This window comes from Dunckerocampus dactyliophorus, chromosome 7 (assembly GCF_027744805.1).
Source record: "Dunckerocampus dactyliophorus isolate RoL2022-P2 chromosome 7, RoL_Ddac_1.1, whole genome shotgun sequence".
In the NCBI taxonomy this organism is placed as follows: domain Eukaryota; kingdom Metazoa; phylum Chordata; class Actinopteri; order Syngnathiformes; family Syngnathidae; genus Dunckerocampus; species Dunckerocampus dactyliophorus.
Genome location: NC_072825.1, coordinates 5,816,462 through 5,841,833, shown reverse-complemented (window position 1 = coordinate 5,841,833; position 25,372 = coordinate 5,816,462). Strand labels below are relative to the sequence as shown.

Genomic DNA, 25,372 nt, shown 5'->3' with positions numbered 1-25,372 from the left:
GCTAATATTACATGCCTTTGACAGTAACATTACAGTAATTTGCTAAGGAACTCCCTGGGAGCACATGAGCATGCTAACCAAGTATTTTAACAAGAGTCACTTGTAAAATAACCTCCCAACATACAGTATTACATATATGAAGTATGGCTAAAGGAGGAAGTGACGTAGTCCTTGCGCATGCGCATCTGACCCATTTTGGAAGGCCTCAAGAAAAAGAATAGGCTCCATGGTGTGGCACTCCGGAAGAGCTTCTTCTTTTCATTGTTCCCTCTAACTTTAACGTCATACCGCCACCTGCTGTGTTTGATTTTTGCACTTACGGTATATCCTGTGGAAGTACAGCGGATTTTGATTACATTACTTTACTGTGGAATAACAGTTAAATACTATGCAAGGGTACAGTGTAATTTTATATTTATTTGTTGCAATTTTACAGGGGATTACAGTATTTTACTGTGAAATAGTACTGTTCAATGCTGTGGAATCCTGGTAATATTTTACAGTGTGTTCAGTGTTGTATCAGCCTTTGTTTAAAGTCAGTTCTTGTTTTGAACTAGAAAATCACATGTTCTGTGTGACTTCATTGACCCTTGACAATGGACGTCACTCGGATTGAAAGATGGGATGGCTTAGCCTCTAGTTGTGAGTTGAGAAGTTTTTCATTGCACCAACATAGGCTTCATATATGAATTGAGTGCCTGCCTGAAATAATTTGTACATGAAAAAAAAAGCTAAAATTGCTGCTTCTGAACTTTTTAGGGGGGTCCATGCCCTTGACCATCATCCACCTTGGTCAGTTTGGACATAATCCCATACCAGTAGGGTTCTTGCTCTAAAAAAATCTCCAGAAAACAATAATGTTCTAAATGAGTGTGTGAGTTTAAGAAGTGTCTTTATTTGGGTTCTCACTGGAAAAGAAATAATATATACATAGATTTACTAATATTTGTTTATGTGCGGTCACAAGCCTGAGCATAAATGAATAATGCAACAAAAAAACGATGCATACAAATACCTCTAACTCTAACTCTAAATGTTCATGACTGTGCAAAAACATCAAAACCCTGTGTTGCAAACATATAACTGAGTAGCCATGGATTATACTTGGAGTATTCGCGGCTCATTCAGCCCCTGTATCTGGTTTTGTGTAGCATCATTAAAAAAAAAAGTACATTGTAGTTGTGAGTGGATTGAATGTGAGTGTACTTCTTACAAAATAGCACACAGAAAACCTTGTGTAGAGCAACCACTAATGTGTTCCAGTGTCTTTCCATGTGCTCCCACTTAAGCTTTTCATGCCCTTATTCATGTCCTTGCATCACCTTGAAGAGGAGACGATCCATCCATCGCCTCTGATGACACGAACAAGTAGAAAGTTTTGTTCAAATCCGACAGGAGCTCTGGGCTTCCAGTCTGCATCTGCTATGCAAGCACGCTGAGTCAGCATCTACAAGCGGGCCTTTGCTGCCCAGTGGAATTTTTCTGTGTCGCAGTCAAGCTCGTCAAGATGTCAGCATGTGCCATCATCAACATGTCTACGATTAGGTTTGTGACGCCTCCGTTGGAGTTTAAGTGACGGAGCTGCTTGTGATGTTGGGAATGACGGTGGTCCTGCTTTGGCCTTTACTACTTCTCGCTCCATCGCCTCGACTGCTTTTTTTGACGTCTCCTCCTGGTGTGTTCCCCCTCGCACGACCTTGGTTCTTCTTGTCTGGTGGGGCAAAATGAATATGTTGGCTGCAGGCAAAGAAGTTGCAAATGATCATGCTGTACTTACTACATTTAATAGACTATGGTAATTTGTCTTATAAGCCTACTAACGAATATAAACACTGTACAGCCTTAGGGAACTATTAGCAGCGCCGTTGGCGGTATTGTGACTTCTGGCAATGCATATGAAAGGTACCCATACGTTTTTACCGATGTTTTAACAATAATATGTGTCTCTAGAGCCTGTTTATGAGCACCAAACGTGAAAAAAATCTATCATCTCCCTCACTTGTTTGCTCCACTTTTGAGAGAAGAAGATGTGGCTTTTCATGACATCATGAAGGAAAAACCTGCTTCCTCATGGACATGATGCCGCCTCTGCCCCGCCGCTAGCTAGTAGAGCCCACCCTGTGTATAGGATAACAATGTAAAAAAAAAGCAGGCTCCACTCCATATCTTAAGATAAAGCCTGGAGCGCTGCCGACTATCCGTCTGTCAGCTGCACACGTGTGAGCTGTAAGTGTGATCATTTTGTTTTCTTCAGCGACTACACTAGCCAAGCATGATGTTGCTGTTAAAATGTGAGTGTGATGTTAGCACTGTAGCTCACGTAGCTATGCTAGTGTTGCAAACGTTTGCGCTACGTTGTTGCATGTGATATATGGCATCTATTACGTTAGACAAGTGCAGAGTTACAGGGTACGGTCGTCCCTCACTACGGTTCGAACATTGCATGCTCATTCTATTGCGTTTTTTCAAAAATCAATTAATTAATAATTGATCGCTGTTTTGTGGTTGAATATAGTCTATTATTAGTAAAAATCTATGCATATTTAAGCAAATTGTACATATTCATGCCCTAAATGATGCATTTTCAAGCATAAAAATGACTAAATGAATGAAAATATAAATATAAGGGAGTCACAAGGCGTGAAGTAAGTGTAACACGGTATCTGTGACTTGTTGTGTACGCCTTTAAGAAGCGGGGCCTGGGAAGTGACGCATGTGACATCAGCTAGCTAGAGTGGACTGTTAGGTGAGTGCTAGCAGCAGGTTTGTAGTGTAGCCAGTGGCCGACAGCAGCTCCTGTGTGAATATTAATTTATGTTCTCTGCTTGTTAATAGAGTGATTGAAGTGCATCGTGAGGTTCTCCTTAACCACGAACAGCGGCAGTAGAGTAGTATTCTACACTGGTCTCTAGGTGTCAGTAATGTTGCATTGGTGGGACAATAGCCACCAGGAAGTACGCTGTTGGGTGAGTCTATCTTACCTTATTCATGTCTAAGATGGCTTATTTTCCATTATTACGTCTACTCATACAAGTGGATAGGTGACTATGGTGTGTTGCTGTATGTCCACAGGGCTCTAATAATGGTATAAACGTATTTAGTAGGTCATAAACAGGTTTGCTATGCTCTAACTACAAAGATATTTTTTTATTTATAAATATTGAATCCTACTTCACGGAAATTCACTTATCGGTCGGGTCTGGAATCAATCAACTGCAAAAAACGAGGGACGACTGTGTATGTAAAAAGTAGATAAAGTGCAAAATAGCACTTTCTGGAGACACACTCTGTTGGAGACAGGCGTGACAAACACAGCTCATTAGCATTAAAGATACAGACACACAAGATTACATAAAAACACTTTTAAACTGTCTAAATTCCATCATCAAGGCTAGATTTTGAACAACACACTTTCACCTTCTACTACTGCACATTGGTGACAAACACTTTACTATAATATTTTACCGTTAATAATGAACAAACATCTCAAGTAGCACACATTTTTGTGGCAAAAATCACAAGCTAAGCTAACCGCTCACATATCGACCCTGCAAGGAAAGTGGAAATGAACAGACGTCTATTACTCAGGCTGCACTCAGAAGTAGTCCGTTTTGTTTATGCTAGGCGGGCTAGTTAGCTACACTGACGGATGTTTGTTATGAACTTGGCTAAAGGAGCACACACGCGCACAAGGGCTGGACAGTGTTCAGCATGTCGTCGACAACACAACACAAAGGTCAACGGGCGCCGTCGCGTTGTCATTTTCATGCTCAAACGTTAAACAATTAACAGAGCGACTCAAATGTCACCAAAAACAACGTAGGTCATCATTCAAATCAATACAGCGGTAGTAGATTCATGCAAATGGAGGCCGTGGTGGTTTCTTGTGTAAGGATTTAATTACATCTCCATCCATTTATGACTGCCCTGATTGCACCTCCGCTCCATCCAGTCCAAACAATTCTGCCTGACAAATGCAATGAGGCGTCCAGAGAAGTTTTCGCGTGAGACTCCTTAGAGGAACCTCACAAAAGGCGGTGTGGGTGATGTGTGCGGCACTAAATCACACATTGTTATACAAGCCCTGCCCTCAGTGTGCTATACCACAGCCTGTCGACTCCCACGATCAATCCCAAACTGCTCCATCATCACTCTCAGGGTACCAGCAGCCCCCCACCCCTGTGCATTTTGGCAGAAGTGTGTCCTCATGAAGCTCAAGAAGTACGTCATCTTGCTCATCAGTGGACACCCCACACCTCATCCCGGCCAACCACTTTGAAGTTTTTATGAGAGGGTTTATAATATTTCACTGCTAATTGTTCTCCCGACCCCGCGCTGGAATTCCTTCCAAGGTGAACGTCTCATTTCTCAAAAACGGGGCCTGTTGTGGCCGTACGCTGAACAGCTGACTTTGCTCCATGGAAGGGTCTATCACATTAGCAGCATTAGGTACACCTGCACCATTTTAATGCTGAGGTAAATCTGTGCTTCCTGAGCCTGTGATGTGAAGCGTGAACGCAACAACCTCCGATTTGATTGGATTTGGAACAATTTTTTCCCATCAGAAATAATGGAAACAGAAAAAGTCATTTCCAAGGACAAACTCCCGCCATCATAGAACCATTATGAAATGCACAAGCAATGTTTGAAGTCTCACTTTGCTACATCACGTTTTCTTAACGTTCTCGTGTGTCACACAAGTGTAAAAAGAAGTTAACCAGCGTAAAACGCAGATGCCTGCATTGACACTGGAGTCTTACTGATTTGAATCTGAGCCCGCTTACTTCAAGTCCCTTCCTGTGTGCGTACTCGAAATAAGAAAACACAATACAAACCAATCAGAGGATAATAGAGGTGTCACAAAACACCCAACTCACAGGATGAGACGACGCACGAGATTGGGTCCACGAGAGCAGGACAAGACAAGACGAGATTTTTACATACATTTTAAGAAAAGTGCAATGAAAACATATGATTGGACAATTGCTTTTTTAAATGTTTATTGTCCTACAAATTGACTCTAAACGATATTGTTGTCAACATTTTTTGAGACCAACTAAACCACTGTTATGATAATATATAATAATAATAATATATTATAATAATGGAAAATTTCCTTTCATATGTCATCTTTTGCGCTGTAAAGTTGCGGAATTTGTGACATGTATTTTCTCACAGTCAATTTGTACTGTCTGTCAATCATTTGCAGCATTTCTTGAAATGCTGGCCTTTCACCGGTATTGATTACCACTCTTTTGAGAATGAACAGAATAAGATTTTCATTGCATGGTATAACTGCTGTTTTACTATGCACATGACAATAAAACTCTCTTGAATCTTGAATCTTGAATCTTGAATCTTTTGCCGTGTGTATGCTAGCGGCCCCGCCTCCCCCACAGAGACAAAGCGACTGTATGACTGACAAGAGGTCTCACTCTGTTCGCTGTTGTTCTATGTAGCATCTCGGTGCTGAACCAGTGAACTCTCTTTATTACATAATATCATGTAGTATAATACTGTATAATATAGATGGCAGTATCATTTGTAAAAAAAAAAAAAATCATACTGGAAACAGAATGAATCGAGCCATGTCCTTAAATGTAAATGTCGTTGCTTGTTGTGCCGATGATGCAAACACCTATTTTTGTTTATGCATGCAAAGATGTTGCGACATCACTCTAGTCGTTAGCATTTGTGCAATATTTGATTGTTGTCCCCCTAAATCGCTCAGATGAAAGCTTTAAAGCCTGTTTATGCCACACTCTGTTGATTTTCCAGATGTGTTTTATGATTAGCATTAAGCGTTGTACCAGACAAATCTGCCAAATATGTATCTCTTTGAAAGCGTCGCCCATTGAGGCTCGCAAACCAATAAATCCACGATCCAAGCAGTGCTGCAGGTTTATACAAAACAAAACGTGAAGCCAATGCGAATGAAGGGCAAAATACGCAAGTATCCAGAGCAAAACGGGAGTGCTGACAGGTATGACTAGTCTGCAAGCAAGGCTGATAACGGGTGAATATGGACGATAAATGGCAGGTACGCAACCGAGACGACTCAGTGTCCTCTCTCGCGATGATTGGTGTCCAGCTTTGCTTTCCTCAAGTTTTTTGGCGCAATCCACTGAGTTTATTGTTTACACACCGAGAAATCAAGAGAGTCGGAATCCTCTTGGCAAGCTCGGCCAAACCAAACCCAATCAGCACACAGCCGGTCAATGACTCACGAGTGGGAACTCAAGCTCACTTCAGAGAGGAGTTCATTGAACAATATGTTTATTGTTGAGGTTGTACAACTGCACTGCATCATACTAAAGCAGCTAAATAAGGTAACCAAAATACTAGAAATCCTCTGCATTGCATTAGCTTGTGTAGGTGTACTGAATGTATACAATGGTCTACAACAGTGTTTCAAAACCTTTATGTTGCCAAGGCACATACGTTACATGAGAAAACCAAGCGTGCCATGACTTATTCTGCTGTGTGAATGGAAAGGCGTGGATACACCGGTTAATTATGTACCTTCTGCCATTTAGTGGAAGAGCATTTAATTGTTCCGCCTGTCACTATACGTTACCGGCAGAGATAGATGAACAAAGAAAGAAAGAAGTTAGAATTTTCTGACCAGTTAGTTGAAATGAATTATTCACGGGCACCGTGGTTGGGAATCACTGTTCTGCAAGTTGCTATTGTGTGGAACGTGTGTTCACCTCTCACACAGGGCGTCTTGGCCACCGTGCATTTCCTCCTCTCAGTCTGCGCTGCACACCTCTGAGAAGGAGTCCCAGACGAGCGGGTGACAGGGTGCCGCACCCGAGACTGCGTCCCTTTTTTAAAGCCGCATGTTTTGTTCTTCTTGGTGCATGACCCCCACTGGCTCCACTCGGCCATTTCGCATTCTGCATGGAAAATAGCCATAAAAGGCAATGAGTAATTGGCGTTAGAAATGCATTCATGGCAAATAAACACGGCTATTCAAGTTTAGTTTCACATTGCACTTCACGACTGGCAATTGAGCTAGCAAGCAAACACAATTGCTCTGATTTTTCTTGTTTATTAGAGTCTCCTGTTTCCTTTGGCAACTGCCCCACACAGTGGACAATGGATCGGGAGAGTTGGCAGGAAGTCGCTCATCAAGAGATACCTTTATTTAAAGACACATACTTGCTTTTTTCCCACCACCCCAGGAAAACCAGCATTTTTTGGACTTCAGCACAATGACAGTATATGCGGCATCACTTCATCATAAAACCATGCATTACTGCAACTTTCCTGACCTTGTGGATTACTTGTCATCATTGGCAGGAGCATCGATGACTTTCATTATGTGACGCGTCCAGGTTGAGAGCTCATGCAGTCGCTCGTCCATACTTGCCAACAGTGGACAGCACTTGTATTTTGCAATAATTTAGTTTGAATTTACGGAAATAAAATTCCTGGGAAGAAGCAGGAAGGCTGACAAGTATGGCGTGCTCATGCCTGAGTAACCATGCAAGGCCCACAGAAGGTATACCACGCTTGAACGCGGCAATACAGACTTTAGATGTCAAGCGTACTCAGGGCCATCCCTGGCCAAATTGGAGACCCTAAGCAGAATTTCGTTAGATGCATGCTTTGGAGTAGTACGACAACATGGGAAACAAATTGTTTAATACATTATCTTTACTACAAAATAACTAATTTAAAAACATGTCTGGGGCTGGGATCAAACCCACAAACTCTGCCTTAAGGGGCAGCAGCTGGTTCATTACACCATCACTAACTGTCAGGTGAGTAATGTCAATCAGCCTCAGGCTGACTTGGTGCGCTATGCCTCATGACAAATGGGACCCCCACTCGTGAATGGTGGGGCGCCACGTGGGGCATATTCAAGCGCAACACGGCTTACCTCATGTAAATGCTCCTTGTGCAGTAAGTGTGATGCAGTGGATAATGTTTAAAAGTCATAGGTGCCTCACCCACACATTCCATGGTGTCGTTGGCGGTGCGCTGGCCAGCTGGGCAGCTGACGTAACATCGGCCGCTATGCGAGTACAAGCCCTCCTTACATTTTGTGCAAAAATTGCGGTTGAAGCACGCGTCGCAGTTGTCTATCTTACATTCTGGAAGACACAAAGACGAGAAAGTGGATGACATGATGTCACTCATCCACCATTTGAACTCACTGGCAGCTAAAAGCAGCTTTGACCGTTTAGTTAGTGAGCAACACTTCAATGAGTTACAGCCCCCTAAGAACATGTGCGACACACGTGTTTGTTTTTTGGTGTGAACGAGCAGAGACAGTGTGTCCAACTCTTTCCACAAACAACTTGTTGACATTTGTCTAATTTAAAACATCACTTGAGTGGGTGAGGTATGGAGGTATACACGCCAGAGGAGAGGTAGTTCCCTTATTATGGTGTTAATATCGGAATGTGCTGTTGTTTTCCAGAAAAACAGCAGCTCAAGTCGGGAATCTGTTGCCTTTTCTGTGCCAGTTGGCAGTTTTCTTGGCATCGTTTTCGTGTGCAGACCTAAAAGAGCATCGACTGCGTGTGGTTCCTTGCCAGAATGACAGAGGATCTAAACATACCCCCACCCACCCAAAAAAAAACATTTGTTGAAATTTAAATTCTAAACTCATTCCCATGTGAAAGTAAACCCCCAGTGTCGTCTCTAATTAACAAAGACATATGAGGTTAAATAAACACATTAGAGACATTAAATGTTACAAATAGTCCCCTTAGGGAAGAATCTGGTTTTATAAATGTTAAACACTATCTAAATGAGTTTGTAATTCTAGAGTCATATTTTTCAAATTCCCCGTATTCCCTGTTATTACAGACTAAAATGTATGTAAGCTGCTGATAGTAAATTCATGACAACACCTGGTCAATGTACGAAGAGACTATTTAGATGAACTCATACATCAACATTCATTTGAACTAAAAATGACAATGAAACATGTCCTACTGCACATATTTAGACCCTTATTGAAGGAGGAACCATATTTCCTCACTGTAGGGCAGCAGAACCGTGTGATTTCTCTCAGCCAATCAGCACAGAAAGGAGATAATAATCATGGAAACCTTGTTGATACATAAGAAATACAAAAAAAATGACAATAAAAATGACAATTAAAATTATTTTTAACGTAATGATGGATGGCAGAAAACACTGAAGTAATAAAAAATCCTCATATTACTATTATTAATCATATTCGTCATACTATTCTTATAATCATCATTATTCTAAAATAAAAAACAAACAAAAAAAGTAAATAAATAACACTGATTGTTAATAATAATAATCATAATACCACTACTGTTACCACTAATAATAATAATAATGATGATGATGGCGATGATAATAAGAGTCATAAGAATAACAAGTACCACTCATAATTAACAGTAAAACCAACATGGATTGTGCCTTGGCAAATCCCTGCATGTGATGGCCAAATTGAAAAACACAGACACCATCTTCAAAACCACAATGCGTTTTGGTTCATGGTATTGTTCCAGTCCTCTGCTGCTTGCCCAGACATAAGCAGAACCAGACTACAGACTGAGGATGCTGGCTCTCCTCTGCTACAAAGTATGGGAATGCTGCCTTCATAACAAACTTTTTAAAGATAAACGGAGGGTTTCTTATAATAACAATATGACATTTGATGAATAAACCCACTAGATTTACTGAATTACTGGCAACACACAGTAAAGTAAAACCTCACGGGTACATCTGTTGTTGCCTTCCGGGTTCCTCATGCCAAAGTATCCCATGGGGCAGGAGGCCAGGCACACGCCCACTTGACGGATGTCATTGCGCTCCAAGTAGATGAAGAGTTTGGGCTGGCACTTGATGCAGCCGTTGTAGTCGGAGCAACGCTCGCAACCTTTGGGGCAAGATGGCAGCGCCTCGCCACTAACTGTGGAGAAAGGCACACAAGAGAAATTAGGTCATTTTGTCGACAGCATCACATAAAAGGAAATAAATTGTTTCCAGAAAGATATGAACCACTTTAACAAGGAGATTTGTTTGCGTTGATATTTTACTGGCATTCCCACAGATTGAGCTATAAAAACACACAGGTCGGAATGCGGGCGTTTTTGGAATGCAGGACGGCTGTAGCTAAGGTGTCATTTTTAACCGTAAGTATGACAAAATCTTTAGGAGGTCGAAGGGGTATTTGTGGTTTTGGTGTTCTGCAGCCGAACCGTGCTACCTTTAGTTAAGGATGATTTTTTTTGTAGCCAACGGTTGTTGCACCGGGTGCACAGTCTACAAAGTAAATAAACTCAAATTTGTGCTAGATCAAAAAACATTGGCATGAACCACTGTGGGTGGAGGCAACCTCCCGATGTACTTTTTTACATCTACAAAATGGGAGTAGGATGCATTGTATCATGAATGGTCAGCATCCAGCAGCTTTAGCTACATCTACATCCGCATGCGCTTTAAAAATGTTGTGTGAAACTCATGTGCGTTACACACTCATCAGTGGTAATATTACGGTCTGAGCCAGTGATGCCTCACGATTTTGCCTTTCGAATTTTGCGGTTTCACGCTACACTCCTGATCAAAATTTTTAGACCAGTTGAAAAATTGCAAGAATTTACATTTTGTACTAAGCAGAGCTTCAGATGCAAAAGAGAAGAAATGGGAGTGGGACAAAAACATTTTTGAGTAAACATTTTATTGCAAACAACCATCCATACATCTTCTATGCTTATCCACACTAAGGTTGTGAGTATGCTGGAGCCTATCCAAGCTGACTTTGGGCGACAGGCGGGGTACACCCTGGACTGGTTGCCAGCCAATCACAGGGTACATATAGACAAACAACCATTCACGCTGACATTCATTCATTCATTCAATTTAGAGTCTCCAATCAACTTAACATGCATGTTTTTGGAATTAGAGAGGAAACTGGAGTACCCAGAGAAAACACACGCACGCACGGGGAGAACATGCAAACTCCAAGAGATTCGAACCCAGTTCTTCCCGATCTCCTGACTGTGTGGCCAGCATGCTAACCCATGCTAACCATTAAACTGAAATAGGCTGTTCATCAGCTGATGAAAACTTTAAGACCATAGCTAAAAAAAAAACTGAACCCCCCTCCTAAAATAGAAATAAAATGTTCAAAAAAGAACTCAGTAATGAGCAGATGCACCCTTCTTTTCAATCACCTCAAAAAATGCTTTGCATGCTTGTTGCCAGTGTTTCCAGGAGGCTGGTGGGAATGTTACTCCAGGTGGTGAAGATGGCTTCAGGAAGGGCATCCACTGTCTGGAACTGATGTCCATTTTTGTAAACTTCCCTTGCCATCCATCACCAAATGTTCGCAATTGGGTTTAGATCAGGGGAACACTCAGGATGGTCCAAAAGAGTGAGGTTATTTCCCTGGAAGAAGTCCTTTGTCAGGTGGGCATTGTGAACTGCAGCGTTGTCCTGTTGAAAAAGCCAGTCATTACCACACAGACGAAGGCTTTCAGTCATGAGGGATGCCCCTTGCAACATCTCCACATAGCCATTTGCCATTCGACGCCCCTGCACAACGTGAAGCTGCATTGTTCTATTGAAGGAAAAAGCACCCCAGATCCGCTCTGCCGTGTGGAAAACATCTCAGGTGGGATCTCCTTGTCATGCCAGTAACGTTGGAAACCATCAGGACCGTCAAGGTTACATTTTTTTCTCATCAGAGAATTAAACTTTCTTCCCCCTTTGAATGTTCCATGTTTGGTGCTCTCGTGCAAATTACGAATGGGCAATTTTGTGCCGTTGAAGGAGACGAGGCCTTTGAAAACAATTTTTGTTCAATTTTGTTCTCTCACAGATACTGTCTCATGGTTATTGGACTGCACTTGGCACCAGTTACAACCTTCATTTGGGCCGAGGATCGTCCCGTGTCTTGACGGACAGCCAGTCGGCCGGTGAAATTGTAGCACCCGGCTGTGCTTGCCAGGTGCTTGTGTGTTTCTTTCTTTGCCTTTCTGTGCCTTTCTTCTGCGCCGGGAGAACGCAGCAGCCTGCGGACCTGGTGAGCTGAATACCCGGCGAGCAAAGCATCCGAGGCGTAAACGAGGCAAGCGAGCCGGCCTGCATGCTAGGCTAAAAGCTAGAGCGACGAGGCCACCGCTACCAAGCCTGCTGCTAGCCAACGTCCGCTCTCTTGAAAACAAGATGGACGAACTACGAGCAAGGATTACAGCTCAACGTGAGATCAGGGAATGCTGTGTCCTCACCTTCACAGAAACCTGGCTGACGGAGGATATACCGGACTCGGCGATCCAGTTGGAATCATTTGCTGCTTACCGGGGAGATCGGACTTTAGCGTCTGGTAAACACAGAGGTGGCGGCGTCTGTGTTTACGTAAACAAACGGTGGTGCACAGACGTACAGACGATGGAAAAGCACTGCTCGCAGGACATTGAGCTGCTGATGGTGAAATGCAGACCTTTTTATTTGCCTCGTGAGTTTAGCGCTGTGTATTTAACTGCTGTTTACATCCCACCACGAGCTAACACTGCTAATGCACTAGGCCTCCTGCATGACATCATTGATAAACACGAGACCAAACACCCAGACGCTGTATTTATTATATCTGGCGATTTCAACCACTGTAACCTCAGGACTGTCCTCCCCAAATATTACCAGCATGTGAGCTTTCCCACAAGGGAAAATAACATCCTGGACCAAGTCTACTGCAACATGAAAGGTGCTTTGAAGGCTGTTCCAAGACCCCACTTTGGAAAGGCTGACCACATCTCTATATTCCTTTATCCAACATACAGACAACTTCTTAAAAAAGCTCCCCCTGTACGTACAGCAGTTAAAGTATGGAATGAAGAAACTGATCAAGTACTTCAGGACTGCTTTGGCTGCACAAACTGGGATGTGTTTAAAACTGCAGCGGGGAGGGAAGATTGTACTGTTGATTTGGATGAATATGCTTCTGCTGTTACTGGCTACATTAGCACATGCATAGAGACTGTTACCACCACCAAGTATTACAGAAAATACCCTAACCAAAAACAGTGGATGAACTGTGATGTAAGGGCTAAGCTACGTGCTCGTTCGACTGCATTTGTCATGGGCACCGCTGATGACTACAAAAAGGCCAGATATGACCTGAGGAGGTCCATACGGGAGGCCAAGAGGCAGTACAGACAGAAGCTGGAGGGCTACTATTCCACCTCAGACCCTCGGCGCATGTGGGCGGGGCTCCAGCACATCACAGACTATCGACAGCAGAGTAGCGTAGCCACGTCCAGCCAAACCACACTTCCTGATGAGTTGAATGAGTTCTATGCCCGCTTTGATACCCAAACTCCTGATGAGCAGAGAGGGTGGCTGAACCTGGGGAGCACACAGGACTCACCTCTCATGGTGACATCAGCTGATGTGCGCAGGGTTCTAAACAAAACAAACCCACGAAAAGCAGCAGGGCCAGACAACATCTCAGGACGTGCACTTCGGGTTTGCTCATCAGAGCTAGCTGATGTGCTTGCTGACATATTTAACCTGTCGCTTGCACAAGCATCTGTACCGACCTGCTTTAAGTCCACCACCATAGTGCCCGTACCCAAGAAGAGCAACGTGACCTGCTTGAATGACTATCGCCCTATAGCACTCACTCCTATTGTTATGAAGTGCTTTGAAAGATTAGTCATGACCCACATCAAAAAGAGCATCCCGGCGGCAACCGTGGACCCTCTACAGTTTGCATATCGCCAGAACCGGTCCACGGATGATGCAGTCAACACTGCCATCCACACAGCCCTTTCTCACCTACAGGGCCAGGACACATACGTCAGAATGCTATTTATAGACTATAGCTCTGCATTCAATACAGTCAGCCCCCACAAACTCACAGATAAGCTCCTCACACTTGGCCTGTCTCCCTCCCTCTGTAACTGGGTGTTTAACTTTCTCACAGGCAGGCCCCAGTCAGTCAGAGTCCACAACCGCACATCCAGCTCAAGAATTGTGAGCACTGGGACCCCACAGGGGTGTGTGCTGAGTCCACTCCTCTACACGCTCTTCACCTACGATTGCGTGGCCTCCCAGAACAACACCAGCATCATTAAATTTGCAGATGACACTACAGTCATCGGACTGATCACTGGTGGTGTTGAAACATCATACAGAAGAGAGGTGGCGGACCTCATAGCTTGGTGTCGTGATAACAATCTCCTTCTCAATACAGATAAGACTAAAGAGATGATCATCGACCCAAGAACAAGGGAAAAGGAGCCGCACAGACCCCTGTTTATTGATGAGACTGAGGTGGAGAGGGTGAAAACCTTCAAGTTCCTTGGCACACACATCAGCGAGGACCTCACCTGGTCTCACAACACCCAACAAATTCTGAAGAAGTCCCAAAGGAGACTGTACTTCCTGAGAAGACTGAGGAAATTTGGCATGTCCACCACAATCCTGAGTTGCTTCTACAGATGCACTATCGAAAGTGTCCTTACCGCCTCCATCACTGTTTGGTACGGTAACTGTACAACACGTGATAGGAAGGCACTCCAGCGGGTGATCAAGACCTCACAGAACATTGTTGGGGCAGCCCTCCCCACACTGCAAGACATTTATACATCTAGAGTCCTACGCAGAACACACAACCTCATCAAGGACAGCACACATCCACAACACTCACTATTCACACTCCTACCGTCAGGCAGACGCTACAGGAGTTTGAAGTCCAGGACCACAAGGCTGGCAAACAGTTTTTACCCACAGGCCATCAGGCTTCTCAACGAAGCACTCGCACACGCCGCACGCAACACACGCACACACTCATAGCACTTTATTTATTTATTTATTTGTATTATTTACTTGTATTAATGTCTCGTCTGTTGTTGTTGCTTAATTTATTGGTATATATGTTTATGTGTTTATGTTTCTTATGTTCTTATTCTTTCATTTGTTTTCTTTCTTTTCTTGGGAGAATGAACAGAATAAGATTTTCATTGCATGGTATAACTGCTGTTTTACCATGCACATGACAATAAAACTCTCTTGAATCTTGAATCTTGAATCTTGTTTATTGCCGTCTGTCTTCGTGCTTCACTGGGCTGTTTTCCGCGTCTTTGCCTTTCCTTCATCTAGCTGCGGGCTTGTGGGGGTGTCGCTTGTGGGTGGGCAGTGCGCGGTTGGTTTTGGGGGCGGGGGGTCGACTGCTGGTCTCACCTTCTTGGCTCTGGTGCTCTGCCAGGGCTGGGCGCTGGGCCTCTTTGTGGCTTGTGGGCGCGGCGCTACCTCCGGGGGTTTGCTGCCCTGCGGGTGTCGGCTGGTGCGGGGTGTTGGGTTGCCTTGCTGGTCGTCCGTTCATCTGCCCGCTTGCTCATTTGCTGGCTTTCCCCCTCGCCTGCTCCTATGTCTACCTTGCTGGGGTCGTCCTGTCGTGGTGGTGGAGGGAGAGGGCTGGCCTGGTGTTTTCATACTCCCTAGCGGTCCGTGTTCTCTGCAGCTCGGGTTGTTGGTCTGGGAGCCAAGGGTACCCTACCCGTCTGTGCTTTGGGTGCCCTGGGCTAGGTGCTACGACGCAGCTTCCAGGTGTTGGGGGAGCGACCACGGTGTTGGTGTATGTGCATGCTCTTATTTATTTATATATTTTTAATTTATTAATTTTTATTTTTTTAATGGGGGTTGTACACGGAGGTTGGCTCTGTGGGGGCGTTCGATTTTTTGGTCCAATCAGATTGCAGCCTCTGTGTGTTACCCTGTCAATGTAATCTGCCCAGGGCCTTCAGAATCAGGAGTGCTGGGCCATGTCACATAAACGCTATTAGTAATGGGGCTGTTTCTCTAACCAAATTTTCACCATCAGATTTCAGATTCGCCTCACAGGGCCAGCTAGCAGGCCTCTGATTGGTTGATGTTTCAAAGCCTATGCATAACGCTCTACATTACCAGTGCGCTTGAATACATCAACACATGAACTTCGTTGAGATGCAAATGTAAACACTTCACAGCATTGACACTAGTGAAGAACAATCCAGAGAAGATTGGCAAAACCTACTCACCCCGTCTCTGCCTTCTGGCCTTGGAGTGCTTGACCACATCGGCGTGACACATGGAGCTGAGGAAGAACATCGCCAATGCCACCAGTCCCAGCTGCATAGTCCCTGTTGGCTTCCTGGCTATGCAGGGTCCGTTGTGGACTAGGAGGGTGGTGGATGGCAGGTGGCCTATCCTGTGATCGACAGGGGAATCAGACGTTCGCGGAGATGGATGGATGATGACTGCTTTTTCTATGGATGGGCTCTTGCGTTCTGTTTTTGGGTTTCACTCGAGAGGTTGCTGCACTGACCGGTCTATGAAGCGGCGGGTCCAGCCGAGGCTGGCGCACGACACGCCATGGATTTTGGTGGCAGCATTGGTGTAGATGAATCAAGTTTTAGTGAAGAGGAAAATGGAGATGGAGGTCGTTTGGCGTTTCAACCCATGAAGCTGCAGGGGAGGCTTCTCTTTTATCATCAAAGCTCACAAGTGCATCTTATTAACTCCAATGAGGGCTTGCAGGTTGACACCTTTGTGCTAAAACCTGCATAGGATGGAGAGAAGAGTCAAGAAAAAGTTTGGAAGGGGTACCAAGGTACCCGAGGTACCGTAAATGCTGTAATGATGATAGGACAGGGCATTAAATGGAAGCAAGTGACAATTGGAGAGAGGCTGCCGTTTCCTAAATCAAAGAACTCATTATTTCGAACAAGTTATTTTATTTTTTAACTTTAATAATGATTTGGAGTGCATGAGAAAGTGGAAAGGAAAAACATCCCTCTCTTTGACCGCATGGTCATTTATTAACAAGTATATTGCACAACACATCAGCAACAGAGCCAATGTTAAGGGGAAAAAAAAGCACGGACGAGTTTACTGTAAACAACAGTACTGTACGGGAGGTGTAACGCGTGGGTTTCACACCAACAGCTGAGGAGCAATTCGAGAGACTTCACTCACTCACCCAGAAACTATAGGAGACTCAGCAATTAAATGAATCCAGCTGTTATTTGGCGCATTTAAGGTATATTCCAAATAGCACAATTTCCTTTCTTCACAACATGAATGACTTACATTCATTTTTACAATAAATGCTAATGGTGACTAAGGCAAATTAAACATGGTAACACATGGAATTAATTAAACACTGTTCAGTCATTATGAACTAACAGAGGTACTTAGCTTCTCCTAAATGGTAGTATTCATTTAGAAAAAAAACAAGTCAATGAAAGCCTTCCGCTGTAGTCCTAATAGAGCCAAAACAAAGCAACAAAAGATGCAGCACCTGTTTCTTACATGAAAGACAGATAATTGGCAATCAGCACACGCCTGGATCGCTGAGAACAACAGCTGAATAACGCAGCACACGTGCCAGAAACTCTTTTATAACTTCAACGTTACACACTCTGCTCTGGGGCAGCTCGGGACGAGCGATTACGTCCGACGACCTCCAGGTTGGATGACTTCAATACATGAGGTCAACTTTCGTGTGTTCGTTTATGTGACAGTAAAAAGGCTCTTTAGCGCTAAGAGTGCACTGTCAAGCCTTTACTGCCCTATGAAACACAGCCTTGTGGATTAAATGGCCTCCTTTGTAAGATCCAAGTGGGATCTATCAATTATTCAAGCACTGATAGGCAATGCATAGGGTGACCAAATGTCCCTGTTTTCCCAGGACATGTCCTGTTTTTTTTTTGTTTTAAATGATGAAAAAGTTTTCATTGTTTTTCATTGTGCCATTAAATTGAGTGGAATTAGGGCACTCTGCCACAGTTGACGTAATCCCTGCAAGGCTGCCATGTGGGCAGCTTTTGGAATCAGCATTACCAAAAAGCCAAAGAAGAAGCAAACCAAACGCACAGTTTATCCTCCGATGCTTGCTGAGTTGAAGTCTCGTAAATTTGGGGACGTCATGCACGATGGCGGTTCAAATTCAAATTCCTAAATTCTTGCAACTTTAGATGGTACAGTTTTTCCGAAAATAATAGCTACATTCCAAAACTCCACTTTTCGCGCTGGTTTTTGAACGGTCTTCCATTGGAATTTGTGTCTTTGGCTATAGACAGTATTTTGTAATATAACAACTTTCTATCCATACGGAGGAGGCATATTTTAAAGGTATCAAGGCATGGGTGTCCAAACTTTTTCCACCAAGGACCACACACTAAAAAATGAAAGGATAGAAGGACCACTTTGATATTTTGGAAAGCAACACATGTACAGTAGATATGCTAAGAAGTTGTATGTATATTTTTAAAAAACATCTCAGCTTTGTGATATACAGTAGGTGAAAAAGTGTATTTAAAATGAACTTCGCTCTTCACTCTTTTTTTTCCCCCCCATAATTTTTGCTGTTATTTTTTTTGGATTTTCCAAATATTCCAACTTTCTTCTTAAATAATGTTTGGGTATTTTTTTCTTGAAATATTATGACTTTATTGCCATAAAAATTGCATATTTATTTTGTATTGTTTGTTTCTCATAATATATCAACTTAAAAAAAATAATATTAAATTATTTATTTCATATTTCAACTCTGTGCGACTAAAATGACATTATTTTTCATAATAATATTAAGAGTTTAAAATTACAACTTGTTTTCTTGTTAGAATAAAACATTTTATATTAATATTTTAACTTTATTCTCATAAAGTTACAGCGTTTTTTTTATTCTGCCGTTTTTTTTAATTTACCAACTATTTTAACTTGCTTGTAAATTTTTTCTCGTAATTATGACTTTATTTCCATAATATTTTGACTTTATTCTCATAACATTCTAACTTTTTCTGCAACCTAAAAATTACAGCTTTATTGGTTGTCCTTTGTTTGTCATATTACTACTTTAAAGAAATAATATTTTTAATAAATCATTTTTAAATGTTAATATTTCAACTTTTTGCTACTAAAATGACATTATATGTCATCATAATATTACATTACGCTAATAACATTTCTTCTAAAATTACTTTTAGTTTTCTTGTTAAATTATTAAATTCTATTTTTAGAATGTGCCATGGGCCAATAAAAAAAATGCTGTGGGCTGCAAATGGCCCCCGGCCGCACTTTGGACATCCCTGCTACGTTGGGTAAACTATGAGTATCATTTCAGTATTTCATTGCCGGGCCGAGTGTCCTGGTTTTCGGTAATCAAGATACGGTCACCCTATGCGCTGGTAACACAACAAAACTGTCTATGAACCTCACAGACATGAACTCTTGTGGTTGGTGGACAATGTGGAGATGGGCATTGTAATTAAGGTAATGGGCAAGGTAATTTGACCAAAAATTACAGAATTATTTGCATTTTTTTGCTTTTTTTTTTTTTTGCCTTTTTGGTGATGCTGACGACGACTTCCAATTCCAAATGACCCCACAGAATATCTGTCAACATTTGCATTATAAAATAAGGGAAATGTTCCAGAAAAATAAGGGAAAATGGGTGAAAATAAGGGAATTTCTGATCTCCCACCAGAATTTCCTCAATTTAAAAGAAAAATATGGGTAAAAGAAAATGAAATAAAAATACTGGTAAAATATATTCAACTATTTAAACGTGAGGGCGCTGGGAAAAAAGGGCAAAATGAGGTCGTGAAAATGGGATGGTTGACAGGTAGGCACAGAAGGCTTAGTGATGGCTAAGAGAAAAGATGTGATGATAACCATGGAACCAGGAATGGAACTTATGGCTAGGTGGGAAAGCTTTACATTTGTGTCTGGCTTTAGACCTTTCCTACCTGCTTTGTTCTACATTGGGGTAAAATCCAGCCAGGCTAAGGTATTTACGTTTATTTTAAAAGTCACAATGATGCCTCTTCTTCAAGTGTAATACTCTACGAAGACAGAGGAGCGACATGATACAGACCACCCCGACACTCCCACCCCTTCCCCCTTGAAGCTTTAACACTCACTTGCCTCAACATTTGGTGCACTGGCATAGTTTGAGAAATCAAATACCAGCACTTAATATACTGTAGGTTATCCATGCTTTAAAAAGTCTGAAAAAAGAATATCAAAAATGGATGAGCTCACCTGTGTATCAAAGTCCACTGCAGATTTGTTAGGTGAAATCAATCTGTGGCGTCTTCAAGGAAAAGAAAAACCCTTTCACTGATTAAACAGCTACCAGAACTCTGCCATCACTGGAAATTTGTATGTTTTTTTGCCAGATGCAGTCAAACAATAAGGAAATACTCCAATTTTAAGAAAAAAAAGTGAAAAAAGAATACATCCCCATTGGAATTCATGAAAAGTGTTGACGCTCCCGCAGGGTTTGAAATCCAAGTTGGAGCACTGCAGCCTCCAACTGCTGCAAGTGGACTGCTAGCTGAGATATTTGCATCCAATGCTCTCCGCTGCCAGGAGCAATGGAAGCCACGCCCACAAAAATTCTGCACCCACATAGCAGAGAACTGCACTGGACCCGTAAGTACACATAAGTACTAATACATGTACTTAATGAGTTGAGTTGAATATATACGTAGCTAAAGAATGCTTGTATACATGTACACTACATTACTGTAGTGCACTTCAGACACGTCTTACGTATACAATCTAACGCTGCACTTGTCCAACTTAACAAATGACATTTCCAGTGGAACACCAGCACATTTGCCATTCAGCATTCACAGCCCCGCAAATTTGCAGTTTTTTCCGCAGAAAATACATTTCACTCACCCTAAGTCGGTAATAATTGATAAATGTATAATAATACAGGTAAAATGTCCAGCATACATGTACCACTGTTATTTTGACATGTTTATGCTTCACTGTTTTCTCATCAAGCGTTGAGATTTTGCACTTTGCTCGGCGGTCCTTGAATGCGCCATAGTTGCAGTGAGATGCAAAAGTGAAACTTATATAATGGAATGCCTTTAGTGTGACTGCTCATGGATCTGCTCATGGATTTTTACATCATCGTTCATTAGTGGTGAGCTGATATACATTTTATACCTAAAAATATGTTTAATACGTGTGTGAGGCATACTGAAGAGAGAAGGGGAGGACGCTTTTATGAATGCCTTAATTACTCACAGATTTTTGCTATCTGTTGGAATGTAATCACTGCGTAACGCAGAGATTTACGGTATCACATACTACAGCGTAACTTTAAGGAGTGGGACACAAACATTAGCAGCACTAGCACAGCTTTGTGAGCTACAGCGCTAACATCATGCTATACTGTAGGTTAGCCGAGTCGCTGAAGAAAAATAAAATGATTAAACTACAGCTCCCACGCCTGACGGCTAGTTGGCAGAGCTACGGGCTTTATTTTAAGATGCGCAGTGAAGCCTGATTTTTAATAATTTTTATTTAGAAGCTGTCCTCTGTAAAGTGGTGGGCGTGTCCAGGAGGCAGGCTCATCTAGCAGAGGTGGTGTCGTGTCCATGGGGAAGGAGGATTTTCCTTTATCACGTCATAAAAAGCTGCAACTTCAAAAGCGGAGGGTAATGATAGATTTTTACTCACGTTTGGTGCTCATAAACAGGCTCTAGGCACACATTACTGTTCAATCATCATTAAAAAGTCGGATTTATAGGTAACCCTTAAAGGAAAACTGCACTTTAGTTGGAATTTTGCCCATCATTCACAATCCTTATGTGAGACATGAACACACATGTCTTAAACGTTTCTGTGTGTTCTAAAGATATAAAAACAGACAAAAAGAGACAGCTCATTACTGCACGTAATGGGACACAACTATGCCGCCTACAAAGTTTATGTAGCCTTCCCTTTTTTGTAGTGGTGCTGACGTGCATCAGGCGAGTCTATGGTGAAGCTAGTTGCTAGCTGGCTAATAGCTAGCCGGTGCGTTCTGGCTAAGTGTCAATACGCCAGTAATGTACTGTAGTTTGATACTGTATATGTAACCATGTTAATAACAATAATAATAACAATGTCGCTGTAGCTTGGTTATATGCATGTCACATTATATGTAAATGGAGCATCGTTGGCGCTTTTTGGAGTCTTTTTCAGAAGGCTTTAAAGGCGGAATGAGTGGTTCCCATACTTGAAGTATTGAGCTGTCCCTTTTTATCTGTTTTTAGATCTTTAGAACGCTAAGAAAAGAGAAAAAAAATGTGTGTTCATGTCTCACATAATGATTGTGGATGATGGACAAAATTCCCCCAAAAAGTGCAGTTTTCCTTTCATGCCTTTTAGGCGAAAATAACAGAATCACTTGCAGCAGAGATTATCGACCACCTTTTGTCCAAGTGGGGCTTAATTATTTCACAACGTGACACTTATCAGCCTGCTGTGTGAACAACTTCTGCTCCCGCTGAAAGATTTATTTTGAACACTGCAGCCTGTTTGTTATTCTCTCGTCTCCAAAACTGCATCTTAAAGGATTTCTGCGGTTGCCAGTCAAGCATCTGAACCCAGCAAGCACACAGGCATTGTATGACAATGTTTAATATGTCATTATGCCTTCCTCATAGATGTTATAGATGGACCTTTGTCAATGTTGGAAGATACTTGTGACACATGATACTGGCAGCTGACATTTAAAAAGACAAAGTGGTGCTTCAGGGGTCGTTCTAGCATATTTCTATCACTTTTACAGCCTGTTAAGTTATGGAGGATGTCCACTGTCTGCCAATAACGAGCCCAGGGGGAGCCCTAAACCAAAGTCAGTCAGCTATTAGATGCTTATGCATGTAAGTGTAGTATTAAAGTCATCATTTCTTGCTTAAAATGCTGAGGTGTTACTATAGCTGACGTTCATGCAGTTGGTGCTGGGTTAAACCCCCGTGAGGACTATAAGGCTGAATCCCAATTCTACCCCTGAGCCCTTGCGCTTCATCTTACCCCTTAAAACCTAGTGCCAAGAGGAAGAAGCCACTAAAAGAGGGGACACCACTTGATTGTCATTACATCATCACCCTTCACTTCTTGCTGGCTGTGGCATACGCAGATGAGATAATTCAACTGTTCATTATAAATGTTTCCTACCATAAAGTAAGTTGCATACATTTCTACATTATTTCATTGTGTGTTCTAATATTTTAATTGTAGTAACATTTATTGCAAAACAACAAACAACTCTAATAAATAACATCTTACAACCAGCACTGTAACACCATTTATACAAATAGAAAATGTATCAAATATACATATGAAATAGAAATAACAATACAGTATATCAACCATTACTTCCAGGTTTAAAAACCTCCCTGTTTTGGCGTCGGTCTCCTCCTGTCATTGATGTTGTCTCTCAGACTGTTCTTGTAAGAGAGTCCACAATGGCATTTTGTTGCATTTGACTTTTCCCTACTGGACTGCAGCTTTTGAATGGTCCTGGAGTGCTGTGTGGTGTAGCAGAGGGATAACTTCAGTTGGCTCAGCATCTCCTGCAGGAATGACACACATGCATGATTGATAGGCTACAACTATTAACTCATTGGAAATACAGTAATAATAGTAGTATTTTAATAGTGTGCCAAAAACAAATATAGAGTAATGTTAAAAAAATAGATGGGACAGTGTTAGATTCCTAAAGTTGAATAAAGTTTGATCATGTGGTGTGCTGTCCACATACGGCCATGTTGTTTACATCTTTTATTTAGCTCACTTCCTGTCCATCCATACTGTATGCCGAATACAATAAACATATCTCACCACGACAATTGTTGGTGGACTACGGTGGCTAGTGTTCACTGCAAACAGACTTCACTAGCTAATATAAAACATGAACGTTACAGTACAGTTCAGTAATGTAGATTCCCCTCGCTAGTGAGCGATTTTAAAATACAACTTCCAATTAGCAGGCTAATGTGGTCGCTATTTAATCATTGCCTAATCATGAATGTCTTGGCTTAAGGAGAATTGGGACACCATTTGATTTTCAGGAACGTGCAAAAGCTAGGGCTAAGGGCTAACATAAGTGGTACGGGATAGAATTGGGATTCAGCCTAAATCAGACTCGGGACAGCACTTGATACATTAATGAAGATGTTTCATGAGTCCACAAGTTATTGATAGTAGATATAAGATGTATATGAGACGACCCTGAATATAAGACTACCGCCTCTTTTTCAAGACTTGTTTCATATTTCACTCGTCAGCTTTTATTTATCATATTTTTTTGGCTTCTGTGCTTCATTGATCAAAATTATCTTAAAATTAGCATCATAACGCCTCAAAAAGCTTTGACTCCCTTTGTGTTCGGACATTGTTACATTATGTTTGGACATTATTAGAAGCAGACGATGATGACGCAAACCTCCTTCTCTGTTTCAAGAGGGCCTTTCTTTGGAACCCTAACAAAAAATACCGTCAGGTCAATAGGTCCTTGTGTTCTGAACCATATCAGCTTAAATGAACAGATAGAATCATGGTTGAGAGCGCAGACCAGGAAACATCTGGGGACACGCCAGGACAGAAAACAATATCATAAATTTGTAGTCATTACATGATATCACTGAAAACACGGTCCTTCGTAAAGTTCTAAAACCTCAAGACTGGGACAGCTCAGCTTCAAGACCATCATGCCTACCTTAAGCTCTGTAGGTATTAACTCTTCGCGAAGGAGAAAGGATTCTACTAAGGACCAGACAACCAAGTACCACAAATATCTCTTTGATCGGGACAATGTAGTTGTAAAGATCTGATAGTAAAAACTCTCTTGACACAGGTGTTGTCGGAAGAACCTGTTCTGCCAGTCACGATCCGGATGACTCCACATGCTCTTCAGCAATTGCCACTTATTTGAGTCAGCGGGATATTCTCCGTCTTGTGCCAACACTGAACGCTCATCCATACGCCACCGGGAATAAATGTCCTGGATCTAGTCCACGGCTACCAGGAGCTGAGCGAGTGCTAGAGCCAAGACCTCCATCTGGTGGCCAGACATCTGCTACGAGTGAGATGAGGCATCAATTCTGCATGGATAACAAAAGCTAACCTGCCAAAACAAATCCCCTGACAAAAACAGAAACCCTGGCAGAAACATCCAGGATACTCTTATCTCCGCTTTTTTACTCAGCTCAACCCAAAAGCAGTACAGTGATGCATTCATGCATTCATGCAGGCTGTGAATGCATGAATGTCACATTTTTTCCGTAAACCTGCTGTGAACACTGCTGTAAATGTCAAGACAGCATCACCACTTTGATTAATTATCAATGATGTGCCAAAGGATGCATGTTTTAGTGACAACGTTTGTTCCCATTACTGCCATTTTTGGCAATTGTTGGTCACTATAAGTTCAGGCCAAATACAACCCCAAAGAGTCAGTTGGTAGCAGCTTTCTTGGGACATTGATCCAGTTCAATGTTAGCCAGAAACTGGACGCACAGATAAGCACTAAAGTCATCCCTCGTTTATTGTGGTAAATTGGTTGCAGACCCCACCGTGATAAGTGGATTCAATATTAATAAAT

General features: G+C 42.2%; 1 protein-coding gene across 1 annotated transcript; it reads right to left on the bottom strand.

Annotated features, from left to right (window-relative positions):
- Positions 1–897: 897 nt before the first annotated feature.
- rspo1 (R-spondin 1) lies at positions 898–20,317 on the bottom strand. The gene is made up of 7 exons (XM_054781760.1): positions 20,023–20,317; positions 16,304–16,537; positions 16,017–16,186; positions 9,713–9,907; positions 7,959–8,102; positions 6,711–6,899; positions 898–1,711 (listed from the first exon to the last, which is right to left on the bottom strand). The coding sequence occupies exons 3-7, from the start codon at positions 16,111–16,113 to the stop codon at positions 1,569–1,571; spliced, it is 768 nt and encodes a 255-aa protein (XP_054637735.1). The 5' UTR covers positions 16,114–16,186; positions 16,304–16,537; positions 20,023–20,317; the 3' UTR covers positions 898–1,568.
- Positions 20,318–25,372: the final 5,055 nt, after the last annotated feature.